General features: G+C 56.7%; 1 protein-coding gene across 3 annotated transcripts; it reads right to left on the reverse strand.

Moving 5' to 3' along the window:
• Positions 1-701: 701 nt before the first annotated feature.
• Caskin1 (CASK interacting protein 1) lies at positions 702-18939 on the reverse strand. Of its 3 annotated transcripts, XM_021644716.2 has the most exons (20): positions 17969-18939; positions 11920-11971; positions 11721-11818; positions 11371-11516; positions 11193-11288; positions 10956-11086; positions 9424-9532; positions 9221-9329; positions 9043-9137; positions 8780-8897; positions 7797-7898; positions 7612-7700; positions 7448-7532; positions 7267-7364; positions 6359-6469; positions 6177-6278; positions 4649-4787; positions 2564-4567; positions 1660-2074; positions 702-1478 (listed from the first exon to the last, which is right to left on the reverse strand). In XM_021644716.2, exons 1-20 carry the CDS (start codon positions 18060-18062, stop codon positions 1379-1381), a joined length of 4293 nt encoding a protein of 1430 aa, XP_021500391.1. In that variant the 5' UTR covers positions 18063-18939; the 3' UTR covers positions 702-1378. The 3 variants fall into 3 exon arrangements, with proteins under 3 accessions (XP_021500391.1, XP_021500393.1, XP_060219995.1); XM_021644718.2 differs by lacking the exons at positions 6177-6278; positions 6359-6469 and having other exon boundaries at positions 17969-18865; XM_060364012.1 differs by lacking the exons at positions 11371-11516; positions 17969-18939 and having other exon boundaries at positions 11920-11960.
• Positions 18940-20832: the final 1893 nt, after the last annotated feature.

Consider the following 20832-nt stretch of genomic DNA (forward strand, 5'->3'; position numbering starts at 1 on the left):
AGGCTGAGAAATGGCCAGCATGTTCATGAGAAGGAAGCGCCAGGAGTGACATTTGGAAGGGGCCCCATGTCCACACTACCTTAGTTGGCCCCCTTCATCAGCCTACACCACAATTACGGTTTTCTTTCGTTCTTTGGGGTTTTTTTGTCTGTTTTTCGTTTTTTAAGAAATGTCAGTATTATGCCCGACACTTGTGGATCAGCAAACACGAAAGTGGAGATCAGTCAGTATTTTTGGAGGGAGGAAGAGAGGATGAGAAGTACACAACACAGCCTCAGACCATGAGCAGAATTGTCCACGGGGATTCAAGATGGGGAGGCTGGCTGCCTGTACAAGGCTGCCTGGGGTGGGCGGGGCAGACACAACCTTGAGCACACATCTGCCCATAGTCTGGCATGCATGCCCTTGCACCCATGTCCACGTTCACACAGGGTTCAGTGCACCCGCACACCAGCACCCCAAGGGCATGGCCACACCCGGGAGGAAGAAACCTTCCCCCAGACCTATGGGGCATGGAGGGGAACAGGTGAGAGCAAGGCACATCCTTCAAGTTCTTCAGACTCTCAGAAGCTAGAAGAATGGAGGAGAAGCCCCGGACAGAGCTGCCCGTCCAGACTGTGCCTCCCAGGTGTGTGTGCTCATGACCAAGGGCATGGCCACTCCTAGATGAAAGGAGAGAAGGGCAGACAGGTGGTCTAACCTCTGACAGCTTTAGTCTCAAGCCAGACTTGTGTCCTTTCTGTTGGTAAATGGTTTCTATAGAATCAATAATATTTCTTCTCTTTAAATATATATTTGTTAAAGTTATCTTTTTTGTTTTTCTGGGGAAATCTGCCTCAGCTCATTCCCAATAAATTAATACTCTTGATAGCTTATATTCTGGGGTGCAGTGGGGCGAGCCCAACCTTGGCCCCCTGTCCCTTGTGCTATGCCAGAGCGGCTGGCAGAGGTTCCCCAATGGGCAGTTCTGTGCTGGGCATAGGCCTGTGCTCTGCCACAGATTGGGGAGAGGGCCACAGTGGCCACCCCCCTCATCTTCCCTTGGTGTTCAGTCTGCCTAGGGCAAGGGAGGAGCAGCCCTCCGCGAGCAGAGCAAAGCCTGCAAGGGTAGGGCCCAGCAGTTGTTGCACAGGGAGCAGCAGACAGGAATGGGCACCAGCGGGCAGCCTATCTGCCCAGAGCCCTTGGAGCGCCCCCCAACCCCGTGCCAGGGTGCTGATAACCAGCCTGGGCCAGGAGTAGGAGTTGTGCTTGTGCAGAGCTGGGCGAGCCCCGCCCACTCGGCCCCCGCCCACCGCTTGGAGGTGCCCATCCTGAGGTAAAGATCAAAGTGCGGGCCAGAGCTGGGAGTACGGTGGGCCCCGTACGGGTGGCTGCATCACTCCAGCATGGCGTCCAGCTGATCGGCCAGGTCGTCGAACATGCTGCCGATGTCCTCCAGGATGCTGCCAGTGCTCTTCTCCTCGATGGAGGAGGGGCTGAGGGTGGGCATGCGTCAGTGGGGTGGGGCGGCACAGGCCCCCTTGCGCGGGACTAGGGGGCTCCACAGCAACCCACACTTAAACCCCAAGGGATGGCTCCGCCTACCCCTACCAGTCCACCAACAAGAGCCACGCCTTGTGCTAGACCAGAACTCCCTCCCCCGGCCGAAGTACCTACCGAGGGCCCTGCCCATCTTCCTGCCGGATCTTCTCCTCCACTGCCTGCAATGCTGCAGCTAAACACGCGCTAGTCTCTTCCAACTTCTGCCGAGCGCTGTCCCCGGGTGAAGCGCAATCTGAAGCTACTGGGGGTCCGGAGGCCACTGAAGCGGCAGCGCGAGGGGGCTTGGCGGGTACGTGCAGCGCGGGTGCCCCTGGGGATGGAGGCTTGGCAGGGCTGGCGCTCTGCGAGGGCGGGGAACTAGCCGGCTTCACAAGGGCTGCTGGCGGCTGGCGCACTGGCGAGGGTACGGGCGAGGGGGTGGCGCTGCTGGACTGTAATCCCGCCAAAGCCTTGGCCGGCTTGGGTGCTGTGGGTGGCGGCGGAGGCTTGGGTGACACAGGCGGTGGTGTGCCGTGAGCGCGCTTTACCTCTGCAAGGGAGGAGGACGGCACTGGTACCCAGGAACCACCACTACCCTCCGCCTATCAGGAGAGAGGCGGCACCTGGCCCTATTCTCACCACAGACGCTAGGGTACGCAATTCCACTGCAAAACGTGTCACTGTTTCCTAAACTCCTTCTGATGTGGCCTGATGCAGCTGGCTCCAATCCTTGTCTCGGCACTTCTGCACTGCTCTCCTGTCTGGAAACCTACCCTCTCCTGTATAAGGGAACTCCAGCGAGGTTTTCCTGCTTATTTGCCACTACTCTTGGCCTTCCGCACCTCCTTCACTGAACAAGAGGCATGCCCGCTACAGGGGTGGCAGGGTTGTCCCACAATGGATAGTTAAGACAGTCTTACCCCACACCACCTAGGCTTCATCAGACTCAAAAAGGAAAACCGGAGTATGAGATAGGGTAGCAGGCAAGGGTCCTGTCCTGAGACCTCCTGTTCTGTCTTAGCCAGCTTTCTGTACCTACCTGGGCTGCCAGGGCCTGGCAGTGGCACCTTCTTGGAGGCAGGTGTAGGTGAGCCCTGGATCTTGGACACAGGCTGAGCCAGGATGGGCTTGGGAGAGACAGGTGGCTTCACGGGCTTCCGGGCATTGCCATCAGGCAGGGGCAGTGGAGGCAGCTGCATCAGGTCAGCAGGTGGGGGCTCAGCAGGTGGAGGAGGAGGGGGCAGCTCCGGGGGCCCGGCCTGCTCGGAGGCTGGCCGTCGGCGGACGGTGGCTGTGCCATTCTGATACACAGATAGAGGTGGGGGTGGCTCGGGCCCAGTGTCACGCTCCTTAGCCTTAGGCCTGCGCTTGACAGTGTCAGACTCTGTCAGGATGAACTTGACGTTCTCTTGCTGGCTCTGCTTGGCCCGGATGCGCCTCTTGAGCGTGGCACTGGCCTCTACTCGAGCAAGGGGAGGGCCTTCCGCACTTGGCTCACCCTTAGCCGGACCTCGAGGCCGTTGTCGTGCTGTGCCATCCTCCGTAAAATGGCTCTGCTCTGCTGGTTCCCCAGGTCCCCGGCGGGCAGTGGCCAAAAGTCCGGTGACTGGGCCACTGAGTGTGCGGCGCCGGTTCACCACTTCGCCGTCAGGCCCAATGGCCTCTTTGTGCTTCACAGAGGCCAACACAGTAGCTACCCGACCCGGTTCTGGACTGGCGGGGCGAGGTGTGGGGTGGCCTTCAGGGGGCCTGCGGATAGCCCGCCCCCCACCCCCAATGGAAGACAGCTCTAACATGGCCGCAATGCTCTTCACACTGCCAGCACTGCCTGTGTCCACACTGCCAGTGAGGTCACTAGCTCGGCGGCGCTGTGCCCGGACCCCCAGGCGGTTGTCCTCCGTCTCAGCATCCGGAGCTGGCTCGTCAGCAAGGTTGGCACTGGCCATGGCTGAGCTGGAACGTTTGGGTGGAGGTGGTGGGGGACCCTTCTTACGTGGCCGCACAGCGAAGGACTGACTGCGGTTAACATTCTTGTCGGTGCCGGCAGGAGCCCTCACTGAATGGCTCCGACCCACACGCCGCTGGACTGTGGCATAGGGTCCAGCAGCAGCAGGCACCAGCAGCTCGTCCCGCTCCGGCTCGCTGTCCGAGGCTGCATAGCGATTCAGGCTGTGGGCACGTTTCTTGGGCCGTCCGGGCTCTACGTCAGCTTCTGGGGGCAGGCACAGCGTGGGCACAGCTGCCGGGACCGGTGGGAGTGTGGGTCCTGGGGCAGCTGGCCCTGCCTCGCCCTCAACTGGCTGGGGCAGCACGTAGGCAAAGCCGCGGTGTGTGGGCGACTGAGGCAAGGAACGGGGTGACATGGGCCGGTCTGTCGGTGGCAGCAGCTGTGGGGTGGGCTTCACCTTGGCTGTGGCTGGGCCATGAGGGCTCCCAAGGGCCTGCGGGGAGCCTGGCTGAGCTTTGGTGGGTGTCTGTGGGGGTGTGAAGTGGCTGGCACCTGATGGGAGGACCTGCCGTGGCTTGCCAGGCACTGGGGGCACACTGGCCCTCTTGACGCTGTGGCCGTGGCGGCCAGACCGCACCTCCTTGGGTGGAGTGCCGGGAGCCGGCCCCTCATCCAGCAGGTATTCCTGACTTCGGGACATAGGACTGCCAGGCCCTGGGGGCCCATCAGCCAGCAGCTCCTGAGAGCTGCTCATGTGCCGAGCCCGCCCGCTCAGGCTGGGCTCCTGCCGCAAGGTGGCCCTCGGAGTGGGCGGCAGGTGGTTGGAGGGTTTCTCAGCAGCAGCCGCACCTGCCTCAGCTGGGCCCGATAGGGCAGCCTGCAGCTCACCGCTGAGTTCGCTGTCCTGGAAGGTGGTCATCTTAGGAGACTGGCACTCTGCCGCGGCAGGCTCAGATGGGGGTGGTGACTCAATAGCCATCATTTCAAGCGACTGGGGTGCCTTTCGACGCAGGGGTCCCCCCTCATACTTGGAGTATTCTGCCTTTTGCAGCTCCGCCAGTTTCCTCACTGCCAGCATCAGCTTCTTTTGGTGTCCTGAGTTGGGAGTGGGGGAGAGGCTAGTCAGGAAGACCTGTAGGTACAGGCAGCTATGGAGGAGACGGGCTGGGACATTACCCAGCTTGGTGATGCCGATCTCCTGGAGATCCTCCCACGTGATATCGGTGATGAAGTCGATGTTCTCATAGCCGTTGTCCACCAGCACCTTGTAATACTGAGCCAGACCAATCATCGACAGCCACACAGCCAGGTTAGCCTACGGAGAGGGGGACAGAGAGGGGCAGCCGGAGCTGGCTGCTCACACCAGGACTGCCTACTTGGAACTATTAGAAGATGGGCCTGTGGGGCACAGACAGACAGACGGACAAACAGACAGGCCTGAAATGTCAGTATTGCAGACAGCCTAGGCGCAGCCCTGGTGGGAACTGCAGGCCAGCTCCTCAACATGCCAACTGTACATTAGGATACACGTGAGTCAACACACATACACACACACACACACACACACCCGGGACACCTATCATCAGAACAGCTTCAGGTTTCGGAAAGTGCTTCTTTGCTTGACTAGGAGGCTACAGGCAGTGGCCTGAGGAGACGCACCCATACGCCAAATACAGACACACAGCGCCACGGAAAATACATGTGCACACAAGCACCACCTGCATGCTGCTCTCAGCTGCGCCAAGCACAGACGCCCTCTCTTGATCACCCTCACAGTGTCTCCCCACCCACAGCAGATGCACGGCCACACACCTGATACACCTTCATCACACGGCCATACCAGGAATGTGCAAATGCCCACTGTCCACCAAGAACTGCCCAATCGTCCCAAGCTCCCAGCCAATGCCACTCGTGCACCCACACTCAGCACCTTCAGTCATGCAGGTGACAGAGTGAGGCGAGGTCCGTGAGACCCAGGTGTACTCCTGGGAAAATCCCTGAGCTGCTGACTGAGAAGCAGGGAGGGGCCGGTGAGTGCAGGCCTGCTTCTCAGCAGATCCAGGACCCTGGGGAGGGCAGGCTTCAGGTAGCCAGAGACACCTCTCCCGTGGGTGAATGCGAGAACAGAGCTAGTGTGCAGCCCAGAGGGCCAGCCTCAGCTCTGAAGCTGTCTCCTCATAAGTAAGAGCAAAGGCCGCTGTGTGCAGAAGCCATCAAAGGAGGGCTATCAGCCATTAGCACAGGTCAGCATGTGCAGTGGGACCTGTGTGCATGCATGTGGCAAGCATGTTGGACACCAGCCCATCTGCAGTCCATATATGAGTAAAAGACAGTGCTATAGGGGTGCTGGCCATGAATAGAGAAGGCAAACCTCCTGACTTCAGGTTCTCCTCATGGCCCCTAGACTCTTAGCCATGAGCCTGCCTGGAGAGTTTGCCCCCATAATGGACAAAGAGGCTATCCAAATAGTTCCCTGCTGGCCGGCCACCTCGGTAGCCCAGGCAGGCCTTGAGCTCACGATCCTCCTGCCTCGGCCTCCCTGAGTGCTGGTTATAGGCCTATGCCACCAGGCCTGGCTCCATCCTCAACTCCACTTCCTAGGACCCCAGAAGGCAGATGAGGGCTGTAGCCAGGGAGGCAGCCTGTCTATCTGTCCATCTGCCTGTTGGTCCTGGCTCGGCCACCAGGGCGCAAGGAGCCTTACGGGTTTGTGTTCAGGCAGCCAGTCAGGGATGTTCAGGCCGCTGATCTCTGCGGTTATCTTCTTACGGTGGCCTGGCTTGGTGACACCAATGGCGGTGAGGTCCTAGGCAAAGAGGAGGCCCATTAACTAGCAGATAGAAGGGATCTGCCTCTTGGAAGGGAAGCAGCTGGCCACAAGCTCACCTCGGGGGTCATGCGGCTGATAGTAGGCAGGTCATAGCCAGCACTGGTGAAGTTGGGGGCATAGAGCTGTAGCTGGAATGTGGCAAGCCACTGACTGACCGCCTCAGAACTCTGCAAGACACAAGGCACCAACTGCAGCCTGTCCACTGCCGGGCTGCGCCCCAACCTCCACTGTGCCTCCTTGTCTGCTTGGTTCATGGCCAGAGCGCTGGATCCGCTGCTGTGGTCCACCGCACCAGTACTCCGTGATCTGTCTTCCTGGGTACAGCATCTGCCTCTCCAGCCTTCTTCCGTGAGCTCCATAAGGAAGTCCTGCTGAAATCTGTGCCGCGGCCTCCCCCGCCCCACATCTGCACCCAGGGTACCCATACAATCTCAGAGATGCAGATGATGTGGCCCCACAGGAGGGGACTCTGGGGGAAGGGCTTCAGGCCTGGCTGCTCCCTGGAAGGTGGGCTCTGTGCCCTACTCAGAAGTCCCTCGCCTCCTCTGCTGTATGGGGCTCAGCCATCAGGTCACTCCTCACAGCCACACCGATGCATACACACATCAGCCACTGCACCCACATGCGCGTTTATGTGTCTCACACCCATCCCTTGCCATCTGTGCAACCACACGCATGCGCGCCCAGCTCAGAGTTGACCATTCCACATCCACAAAACACCCAGCATACTTCTGCAAGTGTGCACGCACTAGCTCACAGCCTACACAATAGACAACACCTATACACTTGTGTGTGTGTGTGTGTGTGTGTGTGTATGTGTGTGCGCGCACATATGACACAGAGACAGACAGAAAGACAGTCTGGTCTGTCAAGGCCTGCAGGAGCTGCTGTGACCAGGTAAGCCTGTCAGACTGTCAACCCCATCCCTCCCAAGTCCAGGCCTGGAGATGACCAGGCCCTGTACCTTGCCCTCTGAGGCCGAGGCTGACTCCAGCTTCTTGGGTGGCTGTTCTCCATATACCTGCCCAGCATGGGCTGCTGGAGGCTGGGACCGGGCAGCACCTGGTGATGAGAGGGAGTGGCAGAGCAAGAGCTATATGGCGTCCCTATGTGCCAGGCCAGCACAGCTGGGTTCTTGTTCTTACCTGTAGAGCCCTCTGGAGGCTTGACTGGGCTATCTCCTGGGCTGGACTCGGAGACTGATTTCTGGGAGAGCACTGTGGCCAGGAGCTGGAACCCAGAAAGGCCACTTGCTAGCACTGCTCCAGGGCTGGCTTCCCAACCTACCCAAACCTCCCTGCCCACTCACCTTAACTCCTTCAGAGCCTGCGTGCAGAGCATGAGCCCCAGCGCTCCTGCCCCCAGCCACATTGCTCAAGCTTCCACTGCGATCTCCACCTGCCGGGACGGGGACCGTGAAGTGTGCTAGCCCCACAGTGGTACCCATCAGCAGAACTACTGCCACCCCCAGGGCTCTGGAGGACCCTGGCCTACCTGCAAAAGGCTTCCTCAGCACCCAGATCTCCTCTGGAGGTGCAGAGGGCCCCAGTGAGCCACCTCCCTGGGGTGGGCTTGGCTCGCTGCCTGTTCGGGAACCTGTAGGCCAAACAGAGACTTCCTGAACCCTGGGTGGCCCAGGCACAGTCAGACACAGAGAGGAAGCAGCATAGAGGCCTTGCCGTCTCCGATAACATGAGAGACCAAGTCAGCGTAATAGAAGGGCCCAGGGCCAGGGCCTACCACTTGCCCTAAGGCCCACAGGCTGAGGGGCTGAGGATCACTGGACAGTTGACTTTCTCTGTAGATTAAAAAGCTACCTAGTGGCCTGAGGCCAAATCTGTTCTAGGAACCAGATGACCAAGGGTGGCTGACCATACCTTCTACCTGGCCCTCTTGCCCCACCTGTCAATCTCCATCCATGTCCACCCTGAAAGACAGATCAACCCCATCTCTAGCCCATCTCCAACCTCTTTAAACCACACCATTCTGCCCTCCTGTCCATCAGGTGCTGAGTTGGTTCCTGTCCCACTGTCCTTGCACATATGGCTCACAGCCAGGACCGTGTTGCCCAAGACCTGCCCTCTGCCACCCTTCAGAGCCTTCTCTGATCTCCCCAACTAGGTGGGCTTCGCTACACTTTCTCTGTGTCACTGGTGTTTTTTTTCCCTGCGTTAACATCAGTGTTCCCTGCTCCTTCCCACCCCAGGAAGAGACCAATGTCTGCCTGGGATCCTGTGCGCTTAGGGGCCACCTAAGAACTGGACTATGAAAGGCTTAGTAGACCAAGTGAAGGAATGCATGTGGGACCCCGCTGAGAGTTGGCTGGCAGGAGGGGTTACTGGATGCCAGTCCTGGTCATGGCTAGGATTCAACCTGGCTCTGCCACCAACATACTGAAGTCTGCTTCTTTCTTTCCAGCCCCCAGTCACGGGCTGAGTGGTCCCTGCTTGCTTCTCTCCAGAGTGGGGTGAACTTACCTGCTCGTTTGACAATAGCCTCCCCCAGGGAGGATGGGAAGTAGCCCACCCTGTCGTTCCCTGTCCGGTTGTCATGGATACAGCCTTTCCACCGGCCATCTGGATGCTGTTCAAGTACCTGGCCAAACAAATGGGGTGTGTGCTCAGGAAGACACCTCAGCAGATGAGGCCTGCTGCCCTGTGCCCTCTCCTAGCTGCTGCAGCATGGTGTCCTAAGCGTACCAGAGTCCCTCCCAGCCCTGCCACCAAGAGACCGTCCTCACCGTGATAATGTCCCCAGCCTTCACATTGAGACTGGTTAGATCATAATTGTTACAGTAATCCTTGGTTGCCCGGACCTGAAGAGCTGCAGAGGCCTCTGGAAATACAGAGAGTAAACACCCAGTCCTGGGAACTGCCCTCCCCAGCCCTGTCCCAGGCCTCAGCCCTCCCCAGGCCCACCTCGAAGCAGCTGCTTGATCTCCTTGCTGGCCTGGGATGTAGTGAATTGGTGTACAATGTCCAGTGCCGTCTGGCTGTAGGTGTTCCTCACCTGGGCATTGATCCCACTCTGCATACACCAAAGGCCAAGATCTTGTCAGGGGTTCCCATTCCCCCAACTTGGCCCCAACCTTCCCCTCTGTGTCCTGGGTCACCAGACTCACATCCAACAGCAACCGAACCACTTCCGTCTTCCCGCAGAGTGCGGCCTCATGAAGGGCAGTGCCGGACTTGGTCTGGCGGTTAATGTCAATGCCGGCCTGAAGAAGGAGCCTGCACAGGTGGAGAGAGCAGGCAATGCCTTTCAGAGGGAGCCCTTCTCAGAACTGTCAAACCAGACCTCGGTTCTAACTGTCTGCTAGGGCTGGATGACAAGCCACGACGTGTGTGACCAGAGTGTGACCATACGGTATCCAATACTTCCGACGCTTTGCGGAAGGCCTGTCCTCGGCTGCATTCTCACAGCTGTTATTTTGCTCAATCCTACGGCAGGCAATGTGTGGGCCTCCTTTATAAATGAGGAACCCGAGGCTCAGGGAAGATGCTTCTACAAGATCTCAGCAGATGGCAAGAGCAAGTCAAGGCCAGGATGGAGAAGACACAGAAGCCTCTTCTCAGCCTCCCCTTTATCTGGGCACTCAGGCCTGACCATAGCTCTGCACCTCCCTTCAGGAACCTGTGTGTGTGTGTGTGTGTGTGTGTGTGTGTTTGTGCGTGTGCACTCACATGACAGGGATTGAACCTAGGCCCTCATGCATCCTAGGCAAGCACTCCACCAGAGCTATATCCCAGCCATTTTTGTGTCCATACATGTCCATTTGTAATGTACAAGTGGGTGCATGTACATTCACATGTGTGCACACATATGTAGAGGCCAGAGGTCAATGCTGGGTGTTTCTTCAATCACTCTTTAACTTTTTTAGAGATTGTTTTGAATTTATATGTACTTGTGCATGTACTATTCAAATGGGTATGATGTGCACATGAGTGAGTGTGTACATGTGAGTGAGCATCGTGCCTGTGGAAGCCAGAAGAGCTTCCTGGAGCTGAGTTACAGGCACTTGTGAGCTGCCCAACACTGGGTCTTCTGGGAGAACCATCTCTCCGGGACCTGCACCTTACTGTTTGAGACAGGAGCTCTCACGGAAACCCGGTTCAGCTACACTGGCTGACCAGCAAGCCTCTGGGGCCCTTTTGTCGCTTTTTCCCGGGAATGAGATTACAGGCACATGCACCCCTGTCTGTTTCTTCATGGATACTGAGGATCAACACTCAAGTCTTCGTGATGGTATGGCAAGCACTTAACTAACTGAGCCATCTTGCCAGCCCCTCCCCCACTCCTAAGACCTGGTCTTGAGTAGCCCAAGCTGGAATAAGATTTATTAGGTAGCAGAGGATGACCCTGAACTCTTCATCTTCCTGGCTCCACCCCCGCCTCCTGAGTACTGGGATTATAGATGTGTACCACCACACCTGACTCAAGACCTTCATTTTTCATTTTTAGGCAGGATGTTGGCTTAGCTGCCTAGGTTAGCTTTGAACTTTGAATCTTCCTGCCTCATCTTCTCGAGGGCATGACAGATCTGTACCACCTCCGAGAGGCTCCTCCTTATCCCCAGGCTAGGAGCCTTGTGTCCCCAGATACCACCATGCTCTGGAAGCCTGAGGCTGGCCCCATTCCTGTTCCTGGCTGTACCTGATGATGTCGATGTGGCCATTCTTGGCTGCCAGGTGCAGGGGACTGGTGCCGTTGGGGTCAGTGGTGTCCCCTGGTCGGGGCTCCAGCAAGGCCGCACACATGTTGCTACTTAGCAGCAGTTGGACCACCTTGAAGGAAGGATCAGGGTAGGGTGGTCCTGGCTTGGGGCTGCCCCTAGCCCCACCCCAGCTGAGAAGGACAGGCAGAGCCCACCCATCTCCGGGAGGAACTTACCCCTACTCGGCCAAACTCACAGGCCAGGTCCAGAGGTGTCTTTCCAGAGTTGTCTACCATGCAGGGGTTGGACTGATGCTGCAATAGCATCTCTGACTGCAGGACAAGGGTCTGGTTATCCCTGTGGCCACCCAGCCCCAGGCCTGACTGCCCACCCAGACTCCCCATGAGGCCTCACCACATCGTAGTGACCATGTTGGGCGGCCAAATGCAGGGGTATATGGCCCTCGTCGGATGGGACATTTACTGCTGAGCCTGCCTTCAGCACCAGCTTCATGGGCTCCTTCCGGCCCTGCCAGGCCGCGTAGTGCAATGGCCGCATGCCTGGGGACAGGTGTGGTTTGTTGGAGACTAAGTCCTGACCCTAAATGGGACCTCACTAAGGACAGGTCACTGTCTCTACGGTTCAGTCTTAACCCGGGCAGACACCTTGGGCTGAGATCTCAATGAAGGGCCGATCAAGGCTCCCAGGATTCTGTCCTTGGCCTCGCCCCCGCCCTTGGTTTCAGGCCCCCGGACCAGGCTTGCCTTTGTTGTCCTTGATGTCTACAGCAGCCTGAGCCTCTAGCAGCAGCGAGATCAGTTCCGTGTTGCCATTCAGGGCAGCATGGTGCAGGGCTGAGAAGCTGGGCAGGTGAAGGACAGGTCTAGGAGAGAAGCCAACACCCGACCTCCCTGGGGCCCGCCCATCCCACCCACTCTGATACTGCCCAAACTGACAACTTACCCATCTGGGTCCTGGAAGTTGACATTGATCTTCTTGGTAGAGCCCAGGAGCTCTGTGGAGAGAGAGAGACAGACCCAGTGAGGAAAGGTGGTCCTGACCCTCCTAAGAGCAAGGGAGGATGGTGGTGATCTGCCTGGCTGCTGAACTTGCATCCAGCTCAGCAGGGACTCGGAGATAGGTGCCAGCAACTTGGGCCTTGGTTTTCCCATTGTAGTACTGATGTGGGAACTTCTGCCTGTCCACATCTGGGAATGGGAGATCAGACCATGCACCCACATGGGCACACACATGTGCACATGCAGCCCTCCCTTGGGATGCTGGCTCAGCACCTGCCATTGGTGGGAGGGAGAGAGCCGGCCCCATCTGTCTCTCAGAAGGACCCAGATGGGGCCGGGGGTGGCTGAGGAGGCTGGAACACCCGGAAATGGGGTATTTCTGGGGGAAAGGACTACATCTCCAAGCCCTCTGCTGCCAGCTCTGGCTGCCATGCGGATAAGCCCTACGATCCTGCAAAAAGAAGGAAAGGCTGTCTTGTGGGTGAGGGCCTGTAGGTGACCCATGCCAATGGCCACCTTGCCCAAAAAAGCCAGCGTTCAGACTCCATGTTCAGACCGAGCGGAGCCTCAGGGTCCATACCCTCTCTCTTCTGGGGTCTGTCTCATACTGTGGCCTCCCTCACCCTGGCCTTTCACAAGAGGGAGCCCACCAAAGCCATCCCAGTGGGCCCTTGTCCACCGGACTCTTGCCAACCCCCTGCCTGTCTGGGCCATGGTTATATAACCCATTTGTGGGTCAGTCACTCTGTGAGGGGGGGCTAGAAGGACAGAAGCCCCTTTGTCCAGCTCAGGACAGGGGTGGGGGTGGGGGATGCAAAGGCACGGGAGCCAAAAGAGTAGAGTCACAGTGGGCTGGCCGTAAGGCTTAGCTTGGATTGGCTCAGCCTCAGCCACCAGGCACGGCATGTGGGTCTCTCTTGACAGTCCCTGAAGCCCAGAAAGAAGCTGCACCTGAATTTGAATCTTTGTTCTGACACTTCTTAGCCCTGCGGCCTTGGCCATTGGCCTCGTCCATGAGCTAGAAGAGGTGGTGTCATCTGAGCTGATGAGACTCTGGGCATTTCTTGAACACTAGGCCATCATTACACCAACAGGGCAGACCACACCTCTCGGAGTGTGAAGCTACTGCCGCCTCCTGGTTCCTCCCGTGTTCTCAGGTACTATTGGTACCAGGTCATTAATTGCATACCTCTTTCCCCGTGGTCAACCAGACCAAGCCTCGGCATCAAGAGTCAACCCTGGCAGCCACCAGGGTCAAACCTGGTGCACACCTTTAATCCCAGCATTCGGGAGGCAGAGACTGGTGGATCTCTGTGAGTTTGAGGCCAGCCTGGTCTACAGATTGAGTCCCAGGGTAGCCAGGGCTACACAGAGAAACCCTGTCTCAAAAAAACAAAACAAAACAAGTCAGGAGGTCTTTCCCGTGGACCCTTAAGTTGTCAGGTATAGATATGCTCAAGACACACTGAGGTCCCATGCTGTTCACCAGGTCATGGGCGTTACCATGGGCCCGACCGGCACTTCAGGCAGGGTCCTGCCATTGCCGCCCCATTGGTGTCACTACTGACTCCTTGTACCCTTTGCCTTGTGTTAAACACAAGTTGGAGGAGTGTTAAAATGCAAGTCAGAGCCAGACATAGTGGCACACACTTTGTAATCTCAGCACTCACGCGATAAAGCGGGGAGGCTCAGGAGTTCAAGGCCAAACTGGACTACATAGTAAGTTTGAGGCCAGCCTGAGCTATATAAAACTCTGCAACGAGAAAGGAAGGAAGGAAGGAAGGAGGGAAGGAAGGAAGGAAGGAAGGAAGGAAAGCAAAACAAAACTTCCAAAAACCATAAGTTGGAGCCAGATGTGGGGCATATGCCCATCATCACAGCACTCTGAAGGTGAAGGCAGAAGGGTTCCAAGTTTCAGCTCAACTTGAGCTGCAGGTTAAATCCTGTCTCAAAAAGGGGGGGGTGGGTACCATAGGGGGGAGGGATGCACAGCAATGAGATAGCTCACCAGATAAAGGTAGTTGTTAGCAAGACTGACACCCTGAATTCAAGCCTTGAAACCCACCCCCGGTGGAGAGTGAAAACTGACTCATGAAAATTGTCCTCCAACGTATGTACCATGACATGCACACACACAAATAAATAAATAAATAAAACATACATACTAACGTGAATATCAAGAAAGAAAGGCACCAGGTATGGTGCTGCACGCCTTTAATCCCAGGGCTTGGAAACAAAGCCAGGTGGATCTCTTAAGCCCAGCCTGGTCCAACGAAACAGTGAGACCCTGTCTCAAAACAAAACAGAACAAACACCCACAAACGAAAGGAACCGCCAACACAAGTCAGACCTCCCAGAACCTCTCCTGTGCCATTTCACTGAGGTGGAGGCCGAGGCTGCAATGTGTTCTGGCCCTTGCTTTTGCTCAGGCCTCATCCATCCCTGCTCCAGCTGCACAGCCTCCTTGACGCTCCTCTAACATGTGCCAACATGGCCACAAGGCTTTGTAGGACATCCTCCTTCACATACTTCGGGTCTGTCCAGAGGTAGCTTTTTCTCCAAGGTCTCTCATCCAAAATGTTGCCCTTCCCTTCCCTTCCTGGATCTGTTGTACTTTTCTCCCTATCACATCAAATCAATTTTCTTCTTGGCGTTGGTGGCTAAAACAGTGCCATCTCCCTCCTACATGCTGTCTATCCATCTTCAGGGCCAGCTTCATGGGTAGGAGACCTGTGCAGTTACTCAGAAAGGTGCCCTACTTGAACACTTTGATTTTAAATAAGGTCCTACATTATCATCTCACACAGGCCATGAAAACTCTATACGGCTTGGTCTGCTAAAGTCCCCTGCCATGAACTAATGTCACTGCATCGCATCCCCTCCATGCTCAGACACTTTCCCCCCATTCTTCTCAAACCTGGTCTCACAGTCTCCGAGGCTTCCCAAATTCCTGTTCTCCCTCCACCTCGGGGCTTCCAGGCAGCTACAGAGTCAGGCTTAGAGAGTGGAAACCCCAGGCAAGCTGCTCTGAGGTCAGACAAGCAGAATCCAATGTTTTAGAAGGGTTTGGAGGTCATGACTCAGAAAGTGACATGAGGGAGGCCTCCTTCAAGAATGGGACTGCCAGCAGAGCATGCTGTTGCACACCTTTAATCCCAGCACGTAGGAAGCAGAAGTAGATGGATCTTTGTGAGTTCAAGGCTAGCCTGATCTACATAGCCATCTAGCTAGTCATGATCACATAGTGAGACCATTTCAAAAGAAAATCAATTTTATAAAAGAAGGAAACTTCTCCATGTGGGGAGGGTCACCCTTCCAAGGACACAAATTTATAGTCCCATAGGGAGGGGAGTGGTGTAAATTGCTTGGAGGTCTCAGGGCACCTGCAGGAGATACCGAAGAAAATGTAGGGCTGGGTGGTCATCCCTCAGCAGGACAGGCTCTGAAAATGAATAGGAAGGGAAAGATAGCTGAGGAGGCCTGGAAACTGAGGAGAGAGCAAGTGGCGGCCAGGCAGGAGGCCGAGGAGCCCCTTTCTCTTTTTAGCAGGTTTCTGCACCAATACAGTACATAGGCATGGTCTGCAGACCCATGGCAGGGAGCTTCCTCAGCATTCATGAAGCCCTGGATTCCATCCCTAGCACCACACACACACAAGGAGGGTACAAACCCTGCCCGTTCCTTGTGACCCTAGACCTCAAGCTGCTCTCCAGAGACCAGCCTGAGATCAGATCCAAACTCCAGGCTGGAAGGGATTTAAAACAAAACAAAACAAAAACACAGATCTCATTATGCTGCCTTAGCTAGCCTTGGAACTTACTGTGTAGACCAGGGTGGCCTAGAACTCACAGAGATCCTCCTGCCTCAGCCTGCTAGGATTAGTACTAGGTTCAAAGGTATGTGCCACTTGCACTGTTAGCCTGCCTTGGGGAGGGAGCCTAGGCCACAAAACTAGGCAAGGAACTCTTACCAGCAGCAGAAGGGTGGCCCCCTACCAACATTTTCCTTCCAAAGTTGTCTTTTTATTTTCAAGGATACCTGCTAAGTGCTTGTGCATGTGCAGGCTTCCTTAGAGGTGAGGGGGTACTAAGAGAGCCATGGGAGGGGGAGAGAAGGGCTGGGCACCCAAAAGGGTTCAAGAACAAGATTGTGGGAAAAATCTCTAGGCTGGGCTGGGGAACACATTCTCTTTTTTGTTTTTTTTTTGTTTTGTTTTGTTTTGTTTTGTGAGACACAGTCGCTAGAACTCACTATGTAGACCAGGCTGGCCTTGAACTCGGAGATCTGCCCGTCTCTGCCTCCCATTTGCTAGGATTAAAGGCGGGTGCCACTGAGCCTGACTGGTGTGTGGAGGGGAAACACACTCTCGAGGATACTTATGGACACCCCCCCTACCCCACGGCCCAAACTCCAGCTGCACTTTGCTAAATCAAAATACATCTTACTCCAAAGCAGGCCAGTGTTGCCATGACAACTGAGCTAATTCATGGAGGGATTTCTCCGTCTGATTTATTACGCCGCCCCTCTGACTCAGAGAGTACAGACAGAAGGGCTAAGACAGGTGCCTCTGCTATCCCCGAGTCTACACCAGTCACAGGCAGAGGTAGAGACCCAGGCAGAGAAGACAGATCTCTCACTTCCCTAGGATGGCCAAATGGAAGCGAAGAGGATCCCTGTATTTGTGGTTCCCACTGGCTGGCAGCAGAAAAAAAGCCGGCACCATTAGCATTTACGGAGCTGGAACTAAGTGTCTCCTCATCGGTACCTTCTTAGTGTTTTCATGATGTTGTGGGGTTCCATCCTACAGATAAGGCCACTAAGGCCTAGAGAGTCAGTTTGACCAAGGACACAAGGCCACTAGGTGGAAAGCTATGCTGTACCCTCTTTCATCTGCCTCTCCCTGGAAGCTCTAAGACTCAGCCTTGAGGCCCTAACGCCAGCCCTGGTAAGTGGAGCTTCCCAGGCTGCCCTGGGCCCTGGAGGAACCAGTGTCCTTCTCTCCAACAGCAAAGTGGCTAAGAGCCACTCTAGACAGTCCTATGTCTCAGCAGCACCTGGAGAAACAAGATTCCCCTTCCCCCAGATTCCACGCAGTCTATGACGGTGGGTAGGGAGTGAAGGCAGCCAGGTCTCATGTGTTGACCTGCAGAGCCTGCACAGGTGCCCTGACACACTGACACGGTCATACGTGCGCAGCTGCATACTCGGCTAGTCCACACGCCCATCCATCCATCTCCAGAGGCCCCTGGGGAGGCTCCAGGATGAGCAGGGTTGAGAGCTGGAATCAAAGCTCCAAGCTCCAAGCCCTTCCCTAGACCCCCAGGGCACAAGCTAGGGATGGCGTGGGAGCTCCTTTACAGGTCCTCGGGCCCCTTTCCCAGCAGGAGAGCCAGGGATGACCAAGATCCGTAGAAGCCTGCAGTAGCCTACAGTCCTTATCCCCCAGGCTGTTCCTGACTGAAGCCCAGCCTGCCCCAGGGCTAGGCGACCTTGGGCGCCTCTGCTTCACTCCCTCATCAGTAAATGGCCCCCACTGGCCATGCCTGGGCAGCCACACCCCCAGCGCCCCCCCCCCTTTTCCTGCAAGGCGTGTTATTAAACATAGGAGGTCTGACAGAGACGGTTAGTTTATGGGTCGCCCCTCACTGCAAGGGCCCCTCCCTCTCTCTACAGTGTGTCTTGTAGGGGGATCTGCCTCGCCCTTAAAAGCCATCAGCCGGCAGCCCGGGAAGGGAGGGGGTCCGAGGGAGGATGTGATCGCCAGCGGCCTCAGGGACGGTGGGTGCCGCAGGTGCCCGCAGGGGGCTGGGCAGACGGTCCGGCGCTCGTTGCCGCCCCTCCTCCAGAACTGGGGCGGGAAGGGGGGGGGCGCGGAGCAAGGGTCTGAGCGCTCATGGCCCCGCCCCACCCCCGGAGACCCACAGCATCCCTTCCTCGCCCTGCACCCCGGTGGTGTGGGCCCCGCCCGCGCCCCGCGCGCCCCCCGCACTCACTGGCCTTCCCCGGCCGCGGCCTCTGCAGCAGCCTCTGCGCGGTCCCCACGTCCTCCGCCTTCACTGCCTGCACCAGCTCCTGCTCCTTCCCCATGGCGCCGCCGGGCCCGCAGCGACGCGGCGCTCGGTGCTCTCGGCGGCTCAGACGCAGCGGCGGCCCCGCGTCTGCGATTGCATCCTTTCCAGCCCGCGCTGCATGCGCCGCCCGCCGCCCAGCGCCCTCCGCGGGTTCGGGTTCGGGCTCGGGCTCGGGCTCGGGCTGGGGTTTCGGGCTCGAACTGGGGCTGGGGCTCCGACGCGGAGGGACGGATGGCGCGTCACGGGCGGGGGGCGGCCCGGGGGCGGGGGCCGGCGGCGGCGGCGGGCAGCCGGTGGCGCGCCGCGTCTGAGCCGCCTCCCGGACGCCTGGGTCCGCTCCCGCGGCCGCTGACCTCCGTCAGCCCGCGCCGGCCGCGCGCCCGGCTCCGAGGCTCCGCCCCCGCATTGGCCCTTCCCCACACCCCCCCAACACACACACGCCCGACGCCCCCTCCCCACGTTTGGGTGCGCGGGTCAGGCTAGGCCTCTGCGGACAGCGGGGGACGAGCGCCAGGGACAGAGGACAGTGCGCAGGGGCGGGGGGTGGCTACCGAGCACCGACACGGCGGCGACGCAGGGCTAAACCTAGGAGAGGTTTCTTGAGGCTGCGGGACCTGACGGGGGAGGGAGTCGGAGGCAGTGGGCGGGCGGGGAGTCGGGCACAAGTGCCACCGGTGCCGGCCCTCCAGAGGCTGTCAGACATTTCTGGCCCGTGGTTCCTGTGGGAGGTGTTGAGGGATTGCGAAGAGGAATCTCCCAATAATGAATTCGGTGTCAGGGAACCCATACCCCCCTCCCCCCCCCCAACTACACCTTCTTTCCTAGCAGCCTCTGGCTTCTCTCCACAACAATGCAGGATGACAGTTCTCCTTCGAGGACAGCCTGGAAAGGAGCTTGACTTCTCTGCTCACAGAATCTACTGGGATGTAACTGTCTATATCCACCAAGAAGGAACTTAACTTCCCATCCTGAGCATCACTGAAGGCCCAGCCAGCCCTGCCTAAGCCATCTCCTAGGCACAGGTTCCCAGTCAGGACTTCCTGCTTGACCAACAAACAGCTCCAGAGGTTGCACCTTTCTTCTGCCTGCCTGAAGGCTAGGGCTGCTCCAGGCCTCTTCTTGTGTTGCCTGCAGCATTGTGAACACACATCAGTTCAGTTCCAACTCTTGGTTAAGGTTCTGCTCCCTCAGTTTCCTTATTTACAAGCAGGAGCGCAGCGTCACCCAACCCAGCGATACAGTAGAAAGAACTTGGTGAGGGTTCACGTGGGCACATCTGACACACTGATCCTGTGGCCCTGGATGGTGGAGCTGTGGAGCGGGTCCAGGAGAGCAGGGAAGGAGAAGCAGCAGGTACAGGGGCTTCCAGGATCATGCAATTCTGCTTGTGACAGGATCTCTCATGAGGCTCAGGGACTGAGCCTAGGTCTTCCTAGTATGTGCTGGGCTATCAGAAGACGTCTTTAAATGCAAAACTCCTTCCTCTAATCTATTACAGTGACCAATTCCTGGTTAGTCACAGGGCCAGGTGCTGCTCTGGTCATTTGGGATAAGGCTGAACTTACTGCTCCCATTTTACAGATTGGGAAAACAAGAGCTAAGGTTTGGAAATGCTGTGCACTCCAGGGTATGTGCTACGAGGTCCCTCCCCGGGTCTCAAGGTTATGAGGCAGGACTTGGAACCTACATGGATTCCTCTCTCAGTGCTTCCTTTTACTGGTGTTGTCATCCTGAACAGGTCACTGTGTCTTTCTGGGTCTCTTATCCCTGTCAAAGGTGGGCAAACAATGTGTCCCCTTCATCTACACCAGGGGTAAAGGTGATGCTGCCCACACAATTAACCCCGGATATAATAAATAGCCAGCATATAGCTATTGCAAATATCGTGATGCTTTTGGGCCTCCCTGCAGGGGTTGCAACTCTATTAGATTCATTGTCACATGATAGAGTGCCAAGCACACAGGAAGCACTACAAAAATAAGTAAATATATAAAAAGAAAACAGCTATTATCATGGCTATTATTGCTGTGTTTGCAACTTGTAAGGTAAATCATCTTTGTAGGACCTGGGGCAAAAATGCAAACAGAAGCCTACTCACCAAATGTCTATTTCAATGTTGTAAATTACACTAATAACCTGTTAAATAAAATATGTTCTATCCTCCTACCTTAACAAATATACCTTCACCATGACCTGAAAGCACAGGCTTAAATTTAAAATTCTGGGACTGCTTTTCAGCAATGAACTGGCCCTTGCCTGTAGCTGTCATATTCTTGTTCTCTGTCTAGCTCCAGATCATCCATATCCCATAAACAGGCACCCCTGAGCAGCCCCTTAGGCCAGGTGTGGGCATCCTACCATGTAGCCCACCCAGGAAGAGGGATGTGCAGGGCAGGGACACTGGCTAGATAAATCCTTTTGGGCAGTAAACTCAAGTGTCCCAGTTCAATATGTGCATTGTGGTCAAGAAGGGACATCTGGGATCTAGATGGCTTCTGGATCCAGTGATTGCTTATGTTAAAGGATGGATGGTGGCAGAAGGAAAGCAGAGGCTTCCCTGCTAGGTCAGACTAGAGCCCGGAAGGGTCCAGAAGACCAGGGTCAGACACTGCTGACCAGTGACCACGGATGGACAAGTTCCTGATGCTCACCTGCTTCATCTGTAAAATGGGACAACGGCTCTGCCTGGAGGTTGATGGGAAGGTTTGCAGGGCTACAAAGATGTTCTTCACCTTCCTGCATGCCCTCCCCACCTGCCTGGGGATGAAAGCCCCACAGCAGACAGC

Source organism: Meriones unguiculatus, chromosome 11, assembly GCF_030254825.1.
Source record: "Meriones unguiculatus strain TT.TT164.6M chromosome 11, Bangor_MerUng_6.1, whole genome shotgun sequence".
In the NCBI taxonomy this organism is placed as follows: Eukaryota; Metazoa; Chordata; class Mammalia; order Rodentia; family Muridae; genus Meriones; species Meriones unguiculatus.

Coding starts and splice junctions, on each gene's coding strand:
- Caskin1 (XM_021644716.2), bottom strand. CDS start 18,062: ATGGGGAAGGAGCAGGAGCTGGTGCAGGCAGTGAAGGCGGAGGACGTG. Junction 11,819..11,919: donor AACTTCCAGGACCCAGATGG/GTAAGTTGTCAG, acceptor TCACCTGCCCAG/CTTCTCAGCCCTGCACCATG. Junction 9,330..9,423: donor TGGTTCGGTTGCTGTTGGAT/GTGAGTCTGGTG, acceptor TGGTGTATGCAG/AGTGGGATCAATGCCCAGGT.